Here is a 23298-nt window from a genome sequence, read left to right on the forward strand (position 1 = left end):
TATCCCCGACTCCAAAACCCTAAGGGTCGACCTCGAGTCTCCCCTGGTGCTTTCTGCCAGAGGCTCCAGGTAGGGCCATTCTCCCTGGCTGCGGTGTAGAGCACATTCCATACATCTTTTCCTGCCCGGACTGGCCCAAGGGCTACTGCCTGAACTATCTCCCTTTTGATTTGTTTAAAGGCTTGTTGTTGCTCAGGGCCCCATTTGAAGTCGTTCCTTCTTCCAGGTCACTTGATAGAGAGGGCTTACGATCTGACTGTAATTTGGAATATGCATTCTCCAAAAGCCCACAACACCTAAGAAAGTTTGTGTTTCCTTTTTGCTAGTTGGTGGGGACATGGCTGTTATTTTGTTGATCACATCCATTGGGATCTGACGACGTCCATCCTGCCATTTTATTCCCAAAAACTGGATCTCCTGTGCAGGTCCCTTGACCTTACTTTGTTTTATGGCAAAACCAGCCTTCAGAAGGATTTGGACTATTTTCTTCCCTTTCTCAAAAACTTCTTCTGCTGTGTTGCCCCATACGATGATGTCATCCATGTATTGCAGGTGTTCTGGAGCCTCACCCTGTTCCAGTGCGGTGTGGATCAGTCCATGGCAAATGGTAGGGCTGTGTTTCCACCCCTGGGGCAGTCGGTTCCAGGTGTACTGGACGCCCCTCCAAGTGAAAGCAAACTGTGGCCTCCATTCTGCTGCCAAAGGGATTGAGAAGAACGCATTAACGATATCAATTTTGGCATACCACTTGGCTGCCTTTGACTCCAGTTCGTATTGGAGTTCTAGCATGTCCGTCATAGCAGCACTCAGTGGCGGCGTGACTTCATTCAGGCCACGGTAGTCTACTGTTAGTCTCCACTCTCCATTGGACTTTCGCACTGGCCATATGGGACTGTTAAAGGGTGAGCGAGTCTTGCTGATCTCTCCTTGGCTCTCCAGTCGACGAATCAGCTTATGGATGGGAATCAGGGAGTCTCGGTTGGTGCGATATTGCTGCTGGTGCACTGTTGTGGTAGCAATTGGCACCTGTTGTTCTTGGACCTTCAACAATCCCACAACAGAAGGGTCCTCTGAGAGACCGGCCAACGTAGACAGCTGTTTAATTTCCTCCATATCCAAGGCTCCAGGGCAGCTCTACCAAAAGCCCACCGGTACCCTTTTGGGTCCTTGAAATACCCTCTCCTGAGGTAGTCTATGCCAAGGATGCACAGAGCCTCTGGGCCAGTCACAATGGGGTGCTTCTGCCACTCATTCCCGGTTGGGCTCACTTCGGCCTCCAATACAGTTAACTCTTGGGATCCCCCTGTCACTCCAGAAATACAAATGGGTTCTGCCCCTTTATAGCTTGATGGCATCAGGGTACACTGTGCACCGGTGTCTACGAGAGCCTTATACTCCTGTGGGTCTGATGTGCCAGGCCATCGAATCCACACAGTCCAGTAAACCCGGTTGTCCCTTTCCTCCACCTGGCTGGAGGCAGGGCCCCACTAGTCCTGGTCATCATATTCGCTACTCACTTCTTGTAAGTACAAATCAGAAGTCCTTTCATTAAGTTCAGGAATAAGATCATCCTTTCTACTCTGTCTGGGGAACTGCTCACTGGAGACTGGAGCAGCAGTTTTCCTGGGAGAACCCCCTTGTGTGATTCTTTTTCCTTGCAACACACATACCCGTGCCTCTAGGGTCAAGGTAGATTTTCCACCCCACTTCCTCATGTCCTCTCCGTGGTCACACAGGTAAAACCACAGGGTCGCCCGGGGTGTGTACCCACGATATCTCCTCTCTTGAGCAGAGGGACACTGACTCCTAATGGCTGAGATACTGGTCCGTGCAGGTGGGGAGTAAGACATATCCTCTTTGAGTTGCTGGACCTCCCGAGACAGTTTCTCCATAGCAGAGACGCAGGCCCATAGGGAGGAAGAGAGACTTTTTTCATATTGATGGACTTGGCCAGCCAATTCATCCACTGTTTGTTCCTCTCCATCTTTCCAGGTCATTATTGGCAATGAGTTTGCATACGACGCTGGTGCGCTCCGTACAAACTTCCGCCACATGGGTCGGGTGCATTTGACTTCATCTGGGTCTTTGGATAACTGCTCGTTGTTCGGGTCATCATAAATCACCTCCAGCATGGCTAATTCCCTCAGGTACTGGATACCTTTCTCCATGGTGGTCCACTTGCCTGGGTGACATATAACATCTTCCTTGAAGGGATACCTTTCCTTCACACCTGACAGTAGTCACCTCCAGAGGCTGAGGGCTTGTGTCCCTTTTCCAATCGCTTTGTCAATGCCCCCTTCCCTAGAAAGGGATCCCAGGTGCTTGGCTTCCCTACCCTCTAATTCCAGGCTACTGGCCCCCTTATCCCAGCATCAGAGCAGCCAGGTTACATTGTGCTCACCTGGAGGAGGACTAAAATCTTTTCGCATATCTCACAGCTCACCCAGGGATAGGGATCAGGTGGTTACCATCTCATTTATGGGTTCTGCCTCTTCCTCCTCCTGTTCTCCTGATGGCCCTGGTGCATCTTCATCCCTTACTAAACGAGCTGATTTTCTTGCGTATTTTCTTTTTTGTATAGGGGCGACTGATACTGGCATGGGTTGGTTCCCTGTCGCAGGGAGTGGAGTAGCCGCCGTGCCTGCCGTGGGGGTTGGGGTAGTCGCAGTGCCTGCCGTAGGGGGTGGTGTGACAGCATACTTTTTCCAGATATTCTACTAATTTTTCAGGGTTCTGCACTTGTTCAGGGGTGAAGTTCCAGAACACTGGGGGTGCCCACCGTCCTAGGCATTTGCCCATGCTATCCCACTCACCCTGCCACTCAACTATCCAGCCTTGGGGCAGATCTCTGGATCATATTCTTAAATTGCTTATTAACCTTGGACAAAACCAAAACAATATTCCCAAGGAGTACCAATAGATGTATCTTAACTACCCAGGGATGTTCAAGGTACTGGCAAGTTATCTTAATGAAGGAGATGATATCCTAGAGGAAGGTAGCGAGGGTGCCATTCTCTATTTCCTCCATAAAAAATCTCTCGGAGGAAAAGGTATAATTGCTAATGGTCTCCATGAGGTGGTACCCGAAATGCAGAAACGGCTTCATTACAAATCCCAAATACCAAATAACCCCCAATGCCAGCGTTTTAGTAACAAATCTCCCAGGTAAAACATCACTAATCACTGCAGAGCACAGCAGACTACAAAACCCAACTCCAATCTTTAACAGGCACAGCAAAAACAAGAGCATGGTGCAGAGCAGATAAATTAATAGCGAGAACGGATGAATCAATATTGTGACCAGCAACTGTTAACAGATATAAACTCCTTAATACGCTCTAGTTAATCTGTTGTTATCTCAACCCTTTGTGCCCCACGTTTGGCACCAAAAAGGACTGTCGTGGTTTAACCCCAGCCAGAAACTAAACACCACACAGCCGCTCGCTCACCCCCCGCCTCTGGTAGGATGGGGGAGAGAATCGGGAGGGCACAAGTAGGAAAACTCGTGGGTTGAGATAAAAACAGTTTAATAATGGAAATAAAACAAAGTAGATCAGTAATAATAATGATAACAACAACAATAGCAGAATATACAATGCAGGCGATGCACAATGCAACTGCTCACCACTCACTGACCACGTGACACGAGGGGTGCGAGCCTCCCCCCCTCCTGGTTTTTATACTGAGCATGACATCACATGGTATAGAATACCCCATTGGCCAGCTGGGTCAACCACCCCGGCTATGCTTCCCCCGGCCCAGCTTCCCCTGCACTTGGCAGAGCATGGGAGGCCGAAAAAAAGTCCCTGGTGCAAGCACCACCCAGCAACAACCAAAGCATCAGTGGGCCATCAATGCTCCTCTCATACCAAACCCAAAACCACAGCACCTCCCCCCAGCTACTGGGAAGAAAGTTAACTCTGTCCCAGCAGGAACCAGGACAGCAGGGTTTTTTTATTTACGCTTGGTAGACTGGAGCCTCCGTAAAGTTCACCAGGGACTTGACTTTTGCTGTTGATTCTCAGTGAAAAATCGTTGTCTGTGGTTGGGCGTGTGGCAGCAAGACACTGAAAGAAACACAAAGCCAACTGTTTGATGAAATGACATCAGGAATTTAGAGCTGGAGGCTCCTGCCAAATTGGTGTCAAGTCAGATTTGAACCTGACATCTTCTGTAAATCCTTACCTTGAAAAAGTGCTTTTTAGCCAGTCCTGAACTGCAGCACTTCTCATCATCATGCTTAAGGCTGGCTGAGGGATTTGCTGCAGGCTTCGTCTGATTTCCAGCACTTCAGAAAGCACAGTTGAGTGCACCGCTTCAAATTTCACAGTACCAGGAGTGCGTCTCTCATTCTTAGAAATTACTGCAGTTTATAAAACTTTTGTGCTGTGGCTGGAAGGCTTTGGACTACAGATAAGTGTCTGCTCTCTGATGGATTTTTGTGTTGTCTTTGTTGCAGACAATGTCAAAACAGATCGGGCTGTGGCAATGGAGAATGGAATTTATATTTCTTGGAATTCTTACCCCAACATGACCTGTGGCTACACAGTAAAATGGTGTCATTCTTCTGGGTCTGAACCCTGTAGTGTGGACTGGCAGAAATTTCCTTCAAATACAACAGATGCAGTGATAAAATCTGGTAAGTCAGAAATCGTTTTTTGTGAGTCTTTCTGGTTGAGAGCCTGAGCAGTGAGTGGAATGAGAGCAGCACAAATGCTATAGATCAAGGATTGTTGCATTGCTGTGTTCTTGTATATATAAATGAACCCCTTCTTGGTACTGTGTTTGTTTTAATTTCTTACACAGCCTTGCCAAATCCAAATATCAGTCTTGACTTAACTGTTATCATCCTAAGTTTATTAACTGTTTTGAAATTACCTCTTCTAGCTACACCCAACAACTTCCTAACTCAGCCTAATGCATAACAGTTAATCTAGGGTTTGGGGTTTTATTTGGATTCTAAACATAAACAGCGCTGCTCAGGATGGGGGGAAGACTAATCCATTGATTTTACATGAGGCAGATTTTTTTTAAGTATGACCTCCATGTGTTGGCTTGCTGTTAGCAATTGAAATCTCCTGGAACAGGGCACATTCCAGGTCTCTAGGTGCTGGTGGGCAGATCAGGGAAATGAAACTCAGCTGTGGTGGGACTAGTAGGAGCAGAAAAGGAAAGAGAGGACTGAAGAAAGATGTAGGATTTTTCTCTGCTCTCTAAAAGGGTATATATTTTCTTTTTATAAGAGTTTAGTATATGAAGTCTCCATTAGAGAAAACAAATTGGAGCTGTGTACACAGGAAAGTTGGGGGGGGGAGTGACCTGGAAGGGGGCAATAGGCTTTCCTGCCTGTAATTACAACACTGTGTCCATGTTGTTTTCATTTGTGCTGGCTAGAGCTTGCTTTTTCGAAGAAGACAATGCTGTGTCTGTTCTAGGATGCACTGCTCTAGTCCTGAGCTCTTTTCTGGGATGCTTCTTGCAGCATGTTGTGGGAGTTACCAGGTTGCTAGGGCTTGGCTCAAGCTGGCAAATTCACCTCTGGGCTTAGTCCTGCCAGGAGAATCTCTCAGGCTGGACCTGAACTTTTGCAAAACCCACTTGACTTCTGTAGAGGTTCACAGTAGCATCTTGTTTAGAAAAAATCTTGAAAGTAGTGTACACTCCTGACTTGAGGAAATCCCAGAAAGTGGTAAATTATTTACACATTGTAGTATCGAACAACACCTATGCCTCCATCAAAAGCATGCGAAATGGAAATTTGATGACTATCTGTGTTTTGTAGAGTCAGTTCAGGCCTGGAATTCATTGCTTAAGTGCTTCAGTATCACTTTTGAGAGTTCTCTGAATTTCTTTTGTACTGTTGCTGTAATAAGCCTGGGTATTTCAAAATGCATTTGTATTTCTGAGGAAGAGGCAGGATCTACATAGCTGCCATGGGAGGAAAGGAAGGGGATTGTTTCTTGTAACTTCAGTTTGTGTTTCCTCATGGAAAGAGCAATTTATGCAATTTGAGTAGCCTGTTTTGAATCCTAATTGTTTAGAACCAAAATTTCTCCGGGAGCTAGATTTGCTTACTACTTCTAAACCGCATCTGGTGGCATAGCTTTTGTAGGAATTACAAGTAGGGATAGTATTTATACCTAACGCTGTGGTCTAAGACTTTGTAACTTTTTAATACGTATTTATATAAGTCTACATCATGTGAAAGCTAAAAGCATCACTCTTCATAAGTGAAATATTCTTACAGCAATTTTCTCTTGCAGCTCTGTTTAGACCTGGCGTGAGATACAACTTTTCACTATATGGCTGCAAATCCAGTGGATATCAGCTATTGAAAAACATAACTGGGTATATGAAAGAGCTGCGTAAGTGCACTTTATCATTCAGGATCTTTACAAAGTGAATTTAGACTGTGTCTATTTTTAGCTCAGTGTTGGCAGAAGAAGACTGAGACCAGAATCCCCATGCAATACTACTGACTTCTGCTTGTTCTCTGTATATAATTGTAATACATTTCTCCAGCCACTTCCAGTTCCCAGCATGCAGTAACCCTGTGTCCTCCAGCTTGTGTGGAGGCACAGGGTGCCACAGAAGTTTGCTCTCAAGACAGTGGTCTTCAGAGTTGAAGGCACAGGCATAATTTGAACCACAGGGATGGGGTCACTTCCACAGGAGAGGAGGCAACTTTTTTTGATTTGTCAAGTCAAAGTAAACTTCTGAGCACACTTGGTACAGCTCAGCAAATATAAAAGATGTCCACAACATTCCTGTTTAAAAGCACTTCTTAGACCAGAACTACATCCTAGAGTACAAACCACTTTGAGAAGTGCACTTGCATTCCCTCCTGTACCAAGTTCACCCCATCCAGCTAACTGCGGTTTGACCCAGGGCTGAGCTTTGCTTTCCTGGAGATACATTAGTGGCTGAATGCTTTCTGTTCCCAGGAATCTGAACATGGCTTTACCCTTTAACATCACAACTCTTGTGTGAAGAGTATTGTAACTACAGTACCCATATCACTTTGAAGTTTAATGTGTTTTCTGCTAGAATAGTTTGCTTGGAAAACTGAGCTGCTGACATAATCTGAGCCCTTGGAAATACCGTTGTTTATTTCATAGCTAAGGTTGAAGGTGAGGTTAAGGCAATTTTACCAGGAAACTCAACTTTCAGTCATTTGCATCTCTGTAAAAATCCTGAACAGTTTCCCAGAAGGTTTTTCTATATGTGTTCTCAACAGATTGGAAGCTTTCAGGGTAAAAAGATAAAGACTTTGGGGGAATAAAAATGCATTGGACGTGCAGAAGAAACTTTTTAGGAACAGAGAAATGTATTCACTTTGCACAAGAGCATAGATTTATTCTAAAACTTCAAATATGCCCTTGGACAGATAACCATCAAGACAAAATAGATGCATTCTTTCATGAGTTCAGCACTGGTAGATAGTTACAGATCAATGCCAAATGTCAGACTAAGTCCTGTTACGTGACCTTACACAATATCTGCTGTAACGCTTTCAAGTGGGGTCCACGTATTGGAATAAGGACTTGTGATGCCTGCTAAGACTATTTCTTTTAAGCTGAGATAGATTTCTGTGATAGGAATGTGGAGTTTGTTTAATTTGAAGAGAAGCTATGCAATCACAGAGTTAAAGCCTTTAAAAGCTAAGCAATTTGTATGCTCTGAATGTTTATGCAATCTTTTGGGGTTTGTTGCAGGAAGAAGGGTATTTACATCTATGGGTCTGTAAGAAGGCTGCCCAAGGAGAGATTTTTCTTTCAGCTTCTGTTAGTAGATAATACTGCAGTAATTAATAGCAATGAGACTGACATACTTGTATCTTTGTAATATCACCTGCTCAGTCTTTTCACATGTTCTTGAGAGTGAGGGAAACGTATTCAGGAAAAAGTTGAACATGCTAGCCCTGAAATAAAACTGATGAAACACTTAAGAGGATTCAGCATTTAATGATAGGGTGGTTTCTTACTAGCTTTCTCCTTCATAATTCTCCCTACAGCTCCAAAACGTGCACCAAATTTTACTGTAGAAGAAACTTCTTCAGATTCTATACTGGTAAAATGGGAAGACATTCCTATTGAAGATTGTCAGGGTTTTTTAGAGGGATATCGGCTTTCCTTTGCAAAAGGTGAAAAAGATGCTTTAAAGCCTAGACTTTCAGAATCAGGTAAATAAAATCTATAGATTGCAATTTTCTTGCTCAAGCTTTTTTTTTTTTTAAAAAAAAAATAATTTAATTTCACTTTAAAAAAAGGTGGTTTTATCATAATTCAGTTGCATTACTTCGCTGGCATAATTGGCCCCTGATATGTGACAAAGGCATTTGAAATAATCAGCTCCTTGTGTGGGTAGCACAGTTGTTTTTTAATATAAGGCAAAAGTCGGAGAAAACCCTGACTCAGTGAGTCCATAAAGCTGTGCAGTGACTAAGTGGCAATGTGACACACTGCCCTGTGTACAGATATCCTGGGTAGATGAGACATGGGGGAGGTTATGAGGCTATATTTAATCTGGTATATTCTTCCAGTACCCATCTTGTAAGGACATCTCTGTACAGAACTGAAGCCTGACTCACATTAACATAAGAGGACACAGGAGTGTAAAAAAAAAAAAAAAAAACACCAAAACAAACAAAAAACCCCAACCAAAACCAAAAAAAAAAATGAAGCCAATCTGCAGCAACAACACACTCCTGTGCTGTTTGGTGCTGTGTAAGCAAGCAGCATTGCTAGGATTCTTTATTTCAGTTTTCCTTTACACAGACTGTTCTTCAGGTTTAATATGCTGATTTCAAGAAAGTCTTGCTAAAGCTGAGGCTGTCTTTGTGAATCCTGTCTTACAAGGTATGCTTTTCTTACTGCTTCCAAACAAACAGGGAATCCAGAACTTAAAGTTAAGAATATCACTGACTTAACAAAAAATTCTTTGAAAATACTTGATCTTCAAGGCAAAACAAGTTACCAACTGGACCTACAAGCCTATACTGCTGGTGGGTTGAGCCCTCCAAACAGCCTCTATGTGGTGACAAAGGAGGACTGTAAGTTGAATAACCCTGTTCATTAATATTCTTTAGCACAGGGCCTGTACAATGTATATAAAGCTGAGCTTATTTTGTTTTTTTTCTGGTCCCTTTAGGTAGTTTGGGCCTACAGTCTAATTTTTAATTTATTTAGTTACTTATTTTTAAATACAAAAATTGGTACAGCTCAGGGTGAGGAAAAGATCCTTTCCTATTACAGCTACCTTGTAGTTCATGGTAATGTATGCAAGAAAAATAACTTCTAAACTACTACTAAATATAGTGGAGTCTGAACTTAGTCTTCTCAAGCAGCTAGTTGTTTTTGTCAAGTTTCCCATGATGAATATCTGCTAATACATGATGGGAAGACAGACATCGTGGAAATATTTACCAATTTCAGAATTATAAACAGATACCTCTCTGCTTTGAATTCAGTTTTATCAATCCCCATACAGAAACAAATCCAGAAAGACAGTTAAAAAAAAAAGAGATTGACTTTGGGGAATGAGGGGGGAAAAAAAGAGTATTTCATATGGAAGAAAGACTAAACACTGGTGTGCAACTAAAATACACAAATAAATCAAACTTGAGGCACTTAACATCAATGGAGGAAGATAGTGGGAATGTATCAGAGAGAAACCCTGGGGATTAGAAGCACTGTAAACCATATAAAAGACAGTGCAGTTTGTGCAATGAGTTGTTGGCCTATAAGAGCCATTACCAGAGATTTGGCCAGCTCAAGTAACCTGAAAGTGCAATTCCAGTGCTTACTGAGAACAGAAATTACAGTGGCAATCAGTCTTGTGTTGCACATGAAGCCTTTCACAATTAAGCAGTCAGAGAGAAGTATCTGCTGATTCCTGTAGTTATCACTGAATCAGCTCTGTTTATGGATGGACTTTTGCCCTTCCAGCAAAGGGGAAGTGTATGGTACAGGTCACTGTTTGCAGACCACTGTTAGATGAGTTTGATGAAATGGTCTCTAATCTGTGAGAATGTTAGAAAAGGCATAAAACTTGCTGGTAACTTTGGATATATATTTACTGTCTTTTCTTTTTTTGTCCCCCAGCTGTAGGATTAATCATTGCAATTCTCATCCCCGTGGCAGTGGTTGTGCTGCTTGGAGTGGTGGCCAGCATCTTCTGCTACCAAAAGAGGGAATGGTAAATGCATTCAGTTCTGATCTTTTCCTGGATGTGTTTGCTTCAGTGCTAGAGTTTTCCGTGTTTTTAGTTACTCTTTCTTTTTTCCAAGTACCTAAAAATTTCAGTGGGCTTTTACAGACCTTTGTGTAAAGGTAGGTGGCAAAAACACATTGTAGAAGGTGAGGGAGAAATTGAGTTGGAGAGAGGTCAGAGTGAGGAATGCAAAAAGGTTTTGCAGGAGCCTGTCTCCCAGTGAGAACCATTTATAAATAGTTCCCAAATGGAAATAAGCTGGCAACATTATAATTTGTGAGCCATCCACAAACACTCAGGTAGACATCCAATCTTCAACCTCTTGTAAACATGGCATATCAAGTTCCCCAGTTTAAAAATAAAAATTGGGTTTGCTGTTTTTTCCATTAAATACTCAGTGAAAGTGTAACACACTAAATCTTTGTGCCAGATGTCTTCAGTATTCTGAATTAAAGGGAAATGTCCTGACTCCTTTAGTGTATTGGCAATCTGTTTCAGGGCTTGGTAACTTTTAAAAGTTCATTCTTTCCTCTTTAAAGGATTAAAGAAACGTTTTATCCAGAGATCCCAAATCCTGAGAACAGTAAGGCACTGCAGTTTCAGAAGAACATCTGTGAGGTAACCCTAATTTTAAATCTAGTATTTTAAACTTCTAAAAGGTATTGTGAGTAAAGAAGTCTTTTGTAAACTTTGAGTCTTCTGCTCCAGTTGTAAAAAAAACTCAAACCTCCGTGGCAGGGGGGAACAGGACAAGCTACTGAGTAACTTTTGTCAGGTGCTATCTAGAGCTGTCATGTTGTTAATGTAGTTACTTGCAAAGTTTGAACTAGGAAAGGACTGCTGCATTTCTCTCCTCCTGCACTAATGAGAAGTCTCAGTACGTGATAACGATGTGGGAGTAATGTACCCATCTTTGTCATAGTTAGAAGTAGTGTGGAGAAGCGTACGTGCCACATCCCCAACCTTCTGGTAGACATAGTAGCTGGAACTGAGCGTAACATTTAAATAACCTTCTGGAATGGGTTATACAAAGCTGAGATTTGGGGAAAGAGTTCTCAAACGCTTACTGCAAGATCTGGAATCTCTTTAAGTTGGCTGAAATGCTTTTAATGTTAACAGGAATATGTGATGAGCCAGAAAATGAGAATCAAAATGCTTTTTTAATATTGTACTAATGGCAGCGGGATGAATACAAGCCAACATACTGATTTAATTTGGGCAAGTTGTTGCTTTCAGGATTTCCAAGTCTTTGGCTTAGTCTCTCCCCCTTCTCCTTTTTCTGACTTCAGGGGAATAAGACACTTAAAACACTGGAAATGAACCCCTGTACCCCCAATAGTGTTGAAGTGGTGCAAACACGGTCTGCAGCTCCCAAAACTGAAGACACAGAAATGATGTCCCTGGCAGCAGACACCACTGTGCTGGAAGATGGCTCTGACTCAGAAATAGAGAACCACGTGGTTGTGTCCTACTGCCCCCCTATCATTGAAGAGGAGATCTCAAATCCCCCTATGGATGAACCTGTGGGGTCATCTCAGGTGGTTTACATTGACATCCAGTCAATGTATCAACCTCAAATTAAACCAGAGGAGGAGCCAGAAGCAGACTTAGTGACTACAGCAGGCTATAAGCCACAAATGCAGCTGCCTATCAGTGCTCTGAAAAGAGAGAGTCGCTCACCTGCAGAGGAAGAATTGGATAAAACTGCAGGTTACAGACCCCAAGCAAACACAAATGCCTGGAACGTGGACACTCCAGACTCTCCTGGATCAGTTGAAAGCAACAATGAAAATGCATCTTTTGGGAGCCCATGCTCCATTAATTCCCGACAGTTTCTGCTTCCCCCAAAAAATGATGAAGATTCTCCCAAACCCTGTAACATAGGGTGGTCCTTTACACACTTTTTTCAGAACAAACCAAATGATTAACAGTGAGTCCTCATTGCACCTGAACCTGCCTTCTAAATAAGCTCTTATTCCTGATGTTGTAAAGAAAGGAGGAAGAAAATTGCAAAAGGCATGAATTATTCTTGGAGACAGTCAGCAGAGGTTCTAGCGAGCTGAATGTTACCATGTTTAAGTTAGTGAAAGTGTTAATGTTCCATTTTAATAGAGGCCAAGAGGCCAAATTTATAGCAATTTAGTTATTACTCTATTAAAATATATTGGATATAAGAGGTATTGAGTTTAGAGCTCCTGATAATCATAGTCGAAGAACTCCGCCTAGCTTCACATAGTGTTCCAAGATTAATATGGTCTCATACAACTTATAACTTGGAAAGATTGCTTTGCTTTGTTGTAGTTGTTCTCAACTGTGCATACTCAAATGATGCAGACCCAACAGGTTTCCTCACTGAAGGTTTCATTTATCATAAACCTCAGCCTAACACATGGAAACAATGTGGTTGGAAACTCTTTGAGATCTTTTATCTAGTCATAAACTAAGAACAAATCAGAGTGCTACTTTTTTTTCTTTTTTTTTGTCATTGTTTAACACTTCTGAAGCAATGGCCATTCACATCTGTTGCTTTTTAACTAAACACTAGTTTCTGTACCTACTGCACAATGTTTATTCAATGTTTGACTCAGGGGTACAAACTTGGGGGAAAAAAAGTGTAACACTGATTTAAACCTCAATGAGAACTGCATAAAGTTTAAAACTTTTTTTTTAAAAAACCTTAGAATGCTCTATATTTTTCTATCCTTTGGTTAAGGAGTTAATCTTTCCTAATGTATTGCACTAATGCATTTTGTATTTTATAGCTTCAGCTCCAAATCTCCTGCTTCAAAGTGGTACAGTACTCCATTCGCCCCACAGTGTTCAGCAGTCTTTGCATTATACAGTAATGTAAGCCATGGGGAAATCTCTGTCTACTAACATTAGCTGTCCAAGCAGTTTGGCATGAGAAATTAGAGGTAGTAGTACTAGCTCCTTGAGAACAAATTGCTCTTTGGATGGTCTTTGTTGTATTAACTTTGCCACCTGCTGCCTGGCTGTTCTCCAGTGTCTACCCAACGGGACCTTCTCTACAAATCCTGCCTGGGAGTACAAGGTGGGATTTCTCCAGTGGCAGGAAGAAACCCGAGGAGGTTTTAGTGCCGCTAATTCTACCTCTCCTTTACCAGACATGTGATGCAAAGATAGCTTTAATGATGTACATTTGTGTGCTTAAAGTGTTCAGAACAATCATCTTTGAAAATGTTTGTTTTCACATATGCATCTCTAGGCAGCTGTAATTGTAACATTTCACTGTGTAAACTTCAGACTGTGGCACACATGAATTCCACTAGTTTACAGGAAAAAGTGCTTTCTAACTTACCTGTTCCTTACTGTAAAACACAGTGGTGAGAGGTCAGATGTTAAAATGCTTGATCAAAAAGGGTCTCCATAAAGTCCTAACTGAATCTTTTTTTTTTTAGATTTCGATTTTCCTAACTAGTTTGTGGCTTTTTGAATAAATAAGATGGGGGAGTAGATTTCTAAACAAGATCCCGAAACAGATAAGGAGGCTGAATTGGCTAAGCTGCTAGTTGTAAAGGTGTGAGAGCAGACCAGGAGGATGGCTAGCTTGGCAGACATTTGGTCTCCAAACCATGTGACCTGGCTATCAAAATAAAACCAAGCATTAGGTTAAACCTAATTGCAGCAACGGATGGTGCGGTTTCAGATGTTGGTATGTCTCTGCCATCTCCATAGAATGAAAATAGAGAGGGATTTCAAAACTGACAAAAAGGCAAAACACTAAATAGCATCCAAATCATCATCAGTAACAATTGCCTGTGTGTGCCTCCTGGAAGACTGAAATATGAAGACAGTAAAAATAGATCTGTCTACAGACCTGACAGAGGTCTGTCTGAAAGAACAGAAAGTGCAGATAGGATTCTGCTTTTGAGGTTGAATCTTGGAATTAGCAGAGCTGCGAGTGAAAAGACAGGCAGGCAGTGCAAAGAGCTGGTGTCCATCTGTCACCAGACATCACCGCAAGAGAAAGTTTCATGCCTAATCTATTACTGCCTATTATTCAGAACACTAAACTAATACATAAAAGGAAGCAGTTCTGCTCTTTGTGCTTGATAGCTGGGAGGTGGCTAAATCCATAGTAACAACCCTTTCTCATAATATCTTTTAGAGCAGATTTCTTTTCACTAGTGCAGATTTGGCTTAACGTGTTTATCTCCTAAGATGAATCTTAGATTGTGCTGCCATATGCTTTTAGTTGAAAGCAGAAGATGTCAAGGACAGAGTGCATGGGTAGTGGTTTGGGTTTTTTTTGGTTTTGTTTTGATTTGGTTTTTTTTATGGAGCAGTTTCTCAATGCAGAGGAGCAATCAGTATTGTATGATGATCCAAACAAACAAACAAAAAAACCTTCTGTAGCAGAAAAGCTGATCATGAAGAATAACTGTGTTCTCATATGGCTATGTATTGCAAGAAGCAAAACCAAACTGAAGTTTGAGAGTACTAGCAGTTTTTAACTCGGCAGACTGGAAGCCAGGGCAACTGCAGAAAACACACAGAGCTCGCAAGGAGCAGCCTAACACCCTTCACAGTGCTCCCATGGTGAATCACTTAAACACAAGCATCACATACTCAGGTTTTCCTTTGTGCTGCTCTTCCTATTCAGTAAAGGCAACAGCATTTTAAATTGCTTCATTTCTTAGTGATTAAGTAGGGGAAAGGTTCACAAATACAGGGTCTGCCTCAATGTTATCAAAGCACTCTCATCTAATTATCCATCTTTTCTTTTTTTTTTTTTTTTTAAACTTTGAATATGTATTTTATTTGACTGGTTTTCTGACTTCCAGGATGTAGGGCAGAAGAGTCCTGTTAATAGCAATGGCTTACCATATGCATCATCTTATATCGGTAGCACTAGAGTGGGGCGAATAGGGGAGAGACACAGGCTTGTGCAGCATATGTAGCATCGTTTACTGTTGCTTAACGGTTATGAACCAGTAAGCAGTTGTCATTCCAGCACTTGAAAGCTCAGTTGCTTCACCTCTGTGGTTTCCTTTGAGCCTATTCAGTGCTGCCAGTGAGGACTCCTTTCAAATGCCTATCTTAAATCTTCAGCAAAGAATCCAAATACCAGATGGGTAGTGAGAGGGTGTGTGTTAATTTAGTGACCATGTGAAGACACCCCTAGGTGCATGGAGCAGAAGAATGAGTGGCAAGGACTGTCAGGGAACGGATTTGCTTTCTGAGCCTAAGTGACATGTTAAACCAGTGAAGCATCTTTAGGAATGTCTTCCATACCAAATTCACTTTCAAAGCACAGTGCTATTTAGCTTCTAAATGCATTGATAACAATTGTAAGACTAAAACTTTGGGCTTCAGAGGGGATCATACTCCTTGTACTAGTGCCTTCGGGCTTCCTGGTGAGCCTCTTCAATCAAATTAGATATGAGTGGAATCCCTTCCCCTTGTTTCTGAAAATGTCTTAGGAAACGTAAAGTACTGCATTTCCTAACAACCATTTTCTGAAAGATCTTATTACTTTCTTGAACATCTATTTTGGTTTAGTTCTTTTGGCTTTTTGCTTTTTTTCTAGAAAAATAGAAAGTTCAGCTTTTTTTTGAACAAACAAAACAAAACAAAAACTTCCAGAAGGGATATGACCAGAAGGGATTGTGTCCAAAACACTGTTACTCCTAACTCAGTGCTTCAATCTTCCAGTTGGATCAGTGTTCAGAGATGCACGGTGTTAATGCCAAGCAATTTCTGAAGCAAATCATCAGTGCTGCTGCTTTTTATTTTTGAGCCATGCCTGTCATATGTGACAATTTGTTTTTTGTAATGGGTTTTTGTACTGTTCACTTTATGCGTGGAACATCAGTCATGTTTGATGGAACATCATGCACTCTCCTATTTGACACATTCATTATTTTTGTTGTTCTGACATGTGGGGGGATCTGGGATCTCGGTTTTGTGTGTTAAATTTTGGGATGGTAGATCTGCATGTGATATACCTCACAGAACTACTAGTTAATATATTAACAAAATAGTAAGCTAATATTACAGGCAGGCAGTGAATTACCTCCCCTGCTATGTGGTGGCTGCATATGCAGACTTAGGACCCAATGACTGACATTTGCTGTGGTAGCTGTCTTTATTATCTGTAGTTGCTGCTTTCATGGGTAAACCATTTCCAAAGGGAACCAGTAGCCATGTTGTCCATCACAGCATAACTGGCAAATGCGGTGCGTTTCTTCATCTTTGGTTTATGTGGGGGACCAGAGCTTTCCTCTGCTGGGAACACGGCAGCAGCAAGCTCCTGCTGACCTCGAGTTTTAGGCTGCTCTGAAGAGGCACATTGAAGCCACCTTTTCTTTTCTTTTTTTTTTTTTATTTTTTTTAATAAGTTCAGCTGGGTAAAGCTTAGGGCTGTGGTGTTCCCTGTGATGTTGTCCTCCAGGACACTCAGTTGAACATGAATAGTAGCAAAAATGAAGGCAATTGGATGCGTTGGAGGGAGAAGGTGTTTGGATATCCCTCTGAAAAAGCAATGAGAAATCATGTGCTCTATTTTTAGACAATTATTGCTTTGTAAAAAGAATATTTGTACCTATGAGTAGATAGAAATATAATAAAAGAATTTTAAATACATAGGAAAAATGTGAGTAACATTTGAAGAATCAGATTGCTAACAAGGCACCATGTACCATAAATCTATCAAGAGCTTTCCATGTAAATAGCATCCTCTGTTCCGCCACAGACTTTGATGAAGACTTCAGTGCAAATGGCATTAATATTTCTAATACTAAGAAAAGTCCTAACCCCTTATGCACATATGTGCTTACATCATTATGTACCTAGGTGCATATTGCAGAGGAAGTTGGCTTGCAATTCCAAAAGCGATTTTTTCGGAGCCCTGTACTTGAATATATGCCTTCTGAGACGCAGTTTTGTCTAGAGGAAACAGCTGCTGTCTGCGCTCCTCCTGACACACTACATAGAGTTTGTGCTGCTGTGCATTAAGCGGTGCCCTGTGTGGCTGATGCTCAGAGATGATGTTGGCAGTTTGCAAGATTTGTTGTTGGCTTTTTCTTTGCCTTTTCCTTAGCAAGCCTGGAAACACAGTCCCAGACCCCAAATGTCAGACACCGATTCAGAAATGTTGTAGTGTTTAAAAACTAATTTCCTCATGCTTAGGCCTGTCTTAAATTTTTAAATATCTTCTTAGAAGCTGGAAAACAGTTTCTTCCATAACAATTTTCTTTCTCCTCCTCCCCCATTTATATAACTCTGGATTTTCCCCAGTGTTTCTAAGATAGCCAGTTTGTTTCCTTTTTGCGTGTTATGCAAACAAACCTCAGATGATATTGGCAGGGGTTTCTGTAACTTTACAAGTTGTCCCAGGGTGCATAACAACACTTTTTCCCCACAAAAATGTCTATTAATTCCTTTTGCTTTTACAACAAAAAAGTCTCCAGAGAACTTTTGTATTGCGGAGGGCAGGGGCTCAGCATCCCAGTGCAGGTGAGCTGGTCTAATGGCAGGGTGCTGCATGAGAGGATGGGGTTAATCCCTCTCCAGTCTCACCCTCTCCTTGTGCCAGCGCTGCCCAGGTGACTTTGTGGTGCGCCAGAGCAGATGGCATCCTTATTTTTTAATGTGTTACCCAAAAGAATCTCTAGGTAGGTTTTTGGATGGTCCCAAATCTGCACTTCAGCTGTTGTTACATGAAAGCAAGCTCCAGTGGAAGTGTATGCACAACTTCATGAGCATGCTGACTGCCACAAGGTTCAATACCTTTGCAACTCATTTGGTCTTATGTTGTGCAAAATGTAGTACCCAGAGAGTAAAACATACTGAGAGATTGAGCAAAAAAAAATGAAATGAGAAAAACTCAAATAAGAAATAGCTCAAAAAGGGCAAAGTAAAATAGAAACTGGTAAGGTCTCACACGTTTAAGTAGTAATAAAACAGAAAAAAATATTTGAACATCACTTTGACAATGTTTCCTTAATGTGGTTTAAGAATAGCTTAGGATGAACAACATTTTTTGCTTCATAGCATGTCAGAAAAGTTTGTAAAGCAGGGGATAGCCAAAAAAGAAGATAACTGAATCGACTCATGTCTGAAATCCTACCCGAAGGTAACAGTAATTTGAACTTTGATCCTGTTGTGGTGCACAGAGCAGCGGAGCTGGTGGAGTCATACAGGTCACCTGAAAAAAAAACAAACCACATTGTACTATAATACTGTAACTTTTAAAATATATACTGTGAACAGGTTCAATGGTTTTTTAGCTCTTTTTATACCATATTTTTTACAGCATAATTTGTTTAGAGATAAAATCATAGAATAGAATCATAGAATCATTAAGGTTGGAAAAGACCTCTAAGATCATCGAGTCCAACCATCAACCCAACACCACCATACCCACTACACCATGTCCCTAAGCGCCTCATCTACACGTCTTTTAAATACTTCCAGGGATGGTGACTCAACCACTTCCCTGGGCAGCCTGTTCCAATGTTTAACCACTCTTTCAGTAAAGAAATTTTTCCTAATGTCCAGCCTAAACCTCCCTTGGCGCAACTTGAGGCCATTTCCTCTCGTCCTATCGCTTGTTACTTGGGAGAAGAGACCAACACTCACCTCACTACAACCTCCTTCCAGGTAGTTGTAGAGAGTGATAAGGTGTTCCCTCAGCCTCCTCTTCTCCAGACTAAACAGTCCCAGTTCCCTCAGCTGCTCCTCATAAGACTTGTGCTCCAGGCCCTTCACCAGCTTCGTTGCCCTTCTCTGGACACGCTCCAGCACCTCCGTGTCCTTCTTGTAGTGAGGGGCCCAAAACGGAACACAGTATTCAAGGTGCGGCCTCACCAGTGCCGAGTACAGGGGCACGATCACCTCCCTACTCCTGCTGGCCACACTATTCCTAATACAGGCCAGGATGCTGTTGGCCTTCTTGGCCACCTGGGCACACTGCCGGCTCATGTTCAGCTGGCTGTCAACCAGCACCCCCAGGTCCTTTTCCTCCGGGCGGCTTTCCAGCCACTCTTCCCCAAGCCTGTAGCGTTGCCTGGGGTTGTTGTGGCCCAAGTGCAGGACCCGGCACTTGGCCTTGTTGAACCTCATACAATTGGCCTCAGCCCATCGATCCAGCCTGTCCAGGTCCCTCTGCAGAGCCTTCCTACCCTCGAGCAGATCAACACTCCCACCCAACTTGGTGTCGTCTGCAAACTTACTGAGGGTGCACTTGATCCCCTCATCCAGATCATTGATAAAGATATTGAACAGGACCGGCCCCAAAACTGAGCCCTGGGGAACATTGCTCGTGACCGGCCGCCAACTGGATTTAACTCCGTTCACCACAACTCTCTGGGCTCGGCCGTCCAGCCAGTTTTTTACCCAGCGAAGAGTACACCTGTCTAAGCCGTGAGCCGCCAGCTTCTCTAGGAGAATGCCGTGGGAGACAGTGTCAAAGGCTTTACTGAAGTCCAGGTAGACCACATCCACAGCCTTTCCCTCATCCACTAGGCGGGTCACCTGGTCATAGAAGGAGATCAGGCTGGTCAAGCAGGACCTGCCTTCCATGAACCCGTGCTGGCTGGGCCTGATCCCCTGGTTGTCCCGGACATGCCTTGTGAGCACCCTCAAAACGAACCGCTCCATGATCTTCCCCGGCACCGAGGTCAGGCTGACCGGCCTGTAGTTCCCCGGATCCTCCTTCCGGCCCTTCTTGTAGATGGGCATCACATTGGCAAGCCTCCAGTCGTCCGGGACCTCCCCTGTTAACCAGGACTGCTGGTAAATGATGGAGAGTGGCTTGGCAAGCTCCTCCGCCAGCTCCCTCAGTACCCTCGGGTGGATCCCATCCGGCCCCATAGACTTGTGAGCATCCAGGTGGCATAGCAGGTCATTAACTTCTTCCTCTTGGATTATAGAGGGTTTACCCTGCTCTCCATCCCTGTCTTCCAGCTCAGGGGGCTGAATACCCTGAGGATAACTGCTCTGACTATTAAAGACTGAGGCAAAGAAGGCATTAAGTACTTCAGCCTTTTCCTCGTCCTCGGTGGCAATGTTCCCCCCCGCACCCAATAAAGGATGGAGATTCTCCTTAGCTCTCTTTTTGTCGTTAATATATTTGTAAAAACATTTTTTGTTGTCTCTTATGACAGTGGCCAGATTGCATTCTAGCTGGGCTTTTGCCTTTCTAATTTTCTCTCTGCATGACCTAACGAGATCCCTGTACTCTTCTTGAGTTGCCTGCCCCTTCTTCCACAAGTGATAAACTCTCCTTTTTTAACTGAGTCCCAGCCAGAGCTTCCCGTACAGCCAGGCCGGTCATGTTGCCCGCCAGTTCTTCTTGCGGCACATGGGGACAGCCTGCCCCTGCGCCTTTAAGACTTCCTTCTTGAAGAATGTCCAGCCTTCCTGGACCCCTTTGCCCTTCAGGACTGTCTCCCAAGGGACCCTCTCGACCAGTGTCCTGAGCAGGCCAAAGTCCGCCCTCCGGAAGTCCATGGTAGCGGTTTTGCTGGCCCCCCTCCTTACTTCACCAAGTATTGAGAATTCTATCATTTCATGGTTGCTAAGCCCAAGACGGCCTCCGACCACCACCAGTCCTTCTCTGTTTGTGAACAGCAGGTCAAGCGAGGCACCTCCCCTAGTGGGCTCCCTTACCAGCTGCGTCAGGAAGTTATCTTCCACACACTCCAGGAACCTCCTCGACTGTTTCCTCTCTGCCGTGTGGTATTTCCAGCAGATGTCCGGAAAGTTGAAGTCCCCCACGAGAACAAGGGCTAGCGATTGTGAGACTTCTGACAGCCGCTTGTAGAATATTTCGTCTGCCTCTTCATCCTGGTTGGGTGGTCTATAACAGACTCCCAGCAGGATATCTGCCTTGTTGGCCTTCCCCCTCATCCTTACCCACAAGCACTCGACCTCATCATCACTATCACTGAGCTCTAGACAGTCGAAGCACTCCCTAACATACAGGGCTACCCCACCGCCTCTCCTTCCTCGCCTGTCCCTTCTGAAGAGCTTATAGCCATCCATTGCAGCACTCCAGTTGTGAGACTCATCCCACCATGTTTCCGTGATGGCGACTAAGTCATAGCTATCCTGCTGCACAATGGCTTCCAGCTCCTCCTGTTTGCCGCCCATGCTGCGTGCATTGGTGTAGATGCACTTGAGCTGGGCTACCAATTTCTCCCCCGACATTGGCTCTTCTCTAGTGAGCCTGGTTTTATCCCCTTCCCCCTTCGAATCTAGTTTAAAGCCCTCTCGATGAGCCCCGCCAACTCATACGCGAGAATCCTTTTCCCCCTGTGAGACAGCTGAACTCCATCTGTCCCCAGCAGGCCCGGTGCCATGTAAACCTCCCCGTGGTCAAAAAAGTCAAGATTCCGCTGATGGCACCAGCCCCTGAGCCACGTGTTAATCAGGTGTGTTTTCCTGTTCCCTTCAGTATTCCTCCCTGCCACTGAAGGGATTGAGGAAAACATTACCTGTGCTCCTGATCCTTCCACCAGTCGCCCCAGCGCCCTGAAGTCCCTTTTGATCGCTTTGGGACTTCTCTCTGCAACCTGCTCACTGCCAGCCTGTATAACCAATAGCGGGTAGTAATCGGAGGGCCGTACCAGACCAGGGAGTTTCCTAGTAATGTCCTTAACCCGGGCCCCAGGGAGGCAGCAGACTTCCCTGTGGGATGGGTCTGGCCGGCATATTGGGCCCTCTGTCCCCCTCAGAAGGGAATCACCTACGACAATTACCCTCCTTTTTTTCTTAGCAGAGGCAGTCATAATGCGTGGGGCTGACTGACTCACCCTGGGCAACCCCCTGGATGGGCCTTCATCTACATCCTCGTTTGCCTGGCCCTCAAGTTCCAGGGCCCCGTATCTGTTGTGTAAGGGCAACTGGGAAGGTGAGGGAGGCCGGGAGGGGATTTGCCTGGTGCGCCGAGCAGGGACTTGTGTCCATTCCCCCCCGTCTCCTGGGTCCCCTCCTTCTGCCTGGTGGCAAGAGGGCAAGGGGATCCTCTGCTTCTTGTGGAGCCTCCATCTGCTGCCCTTGCCTCAGGGATGGTAGGGTGTGGCTCCACCAATCTATCTCCCTCTCACACTCCCTGATGCTCCTTAACCTCTCCACTTCCTCCTTCAGCTCTGCCACCAGGCTGAGCAGATCATCCACCTGGTCACACCACACACAGGCGTTGTCCCTGCTGCACTCCGGTACAAGTGACAGGCTCAGGCACTCCCTGCAGCCGGAGACCTGGACAGATGTATGTTTGTGTGTGGACTCTGTCTGGGTCACCACATTCCTTCTGGCAATGGCTTTCGGCCGAGTGGAAACCATAGCTAGGTTCTCTTCTGGGAGGGCGATTACCACTAGTTGAGTTAGCCTCTAGAGCCTGGAGTGGGGCTGCGCCCTGCCCACTTGCCTTCCCTGCGCGAACTGCCGCGCAAACTGCCGCACCGCGCTCCCTGGGGGCTGCTCTTGTATGTGAAGGGGTTTGGCCGCCGTCCCTCCTGTCCCCGCCCACGCTGAGTCAGAGCTGCCGCTCGTCAGGAGCTCACTCCTCCGGCTCGGGGGAGGGGCTGGGGCACCCTCTCGCTCCCTGCGCTTTTGCCTTCGCGTTTTTTGCCGTGGTTTTGCCGCTTCAGGAAGGGTCCCCCGGCGCGATCCTCCGCTCCGGAGCCCTTCGCCTCGGTGGCTGTTTTTATGTTCTGTTTTTACAAAGATTTTAATGGACTTTTGTTTAATACTAGTGATAATATCGTTTGCCAATTTGAAATGGTCATCTACAGAAATTAGTTTTGAGAATAAATCAATAAATCAAACTGACAAAATAGTCATCCTAACACACTAAATCTAATCAGTTATTTAACATATTTCTGTTGCTGAATGATACTGAAGTTTTCCTGTTATTGAAAAAATATTTCTTTCACAACTTAAGCAAAATCATCACAAGGCACTTTAATGAAGTTGTAGCATACCGAGTAAATTTTCTTGTTGATACACTTTGTTGAATCAATATTTTATTAGCTAAGCAATTAAACAAATGCATGCTTGAAAAAGGAAGCACGGGATCATGTTGGGGAAATAATATTCCAGTGTGGCAGATGACATTTA

The 23298-nt window shown here is 44.0% G+C and overlaps 1 protein-coding gene across 1 annotated transcript in view; it reads left to right on the top strand.

Moving 5' to 3' along the window:
• The window catches only part of LOC142074893 (leukemia inhibitory factor receptor-like), a 33335-nt gene extending 21195 nt beyond the window's left edge, over positions 1 to 12140 (top strand). Inside the window, 7 exon segments of the mRNA XM_075135855.1 lie at positions 4460 to 4639; positions 6264 to 6365; positions 8015 to 8182; positions 8891 to 9052; positions 10104 to 10197; positions 10752 to 10830; positions 11502 to 12140. Coding sequence (XP_074991956.1) covers positions 4460 to 4639; positions 6264 to 6365; positions 8015 to 8182; positions 8891 to 9052; positions 10104 to 10197; positions 10752 to 10830; positions 11502 to 12140 — 1424 coding nt within the window.
• The last annotated feature ends 11158 nt before the right edge of the window (positions 12141 to 23298 follow it).

The sequence above is a fragment of the Calonectris borealis genome, chromosome W (assembly GCF_964195595.1).
Source record: "Calonectris borealis chromosome W, bCalBor7.hap1.2, whole genome shotgun sequence".
NCBI lineage: Eukaryota > Metazoa > Chordata > Aves > Procellariiformes > Procellariidae > Calonectris > Calonectris borealis.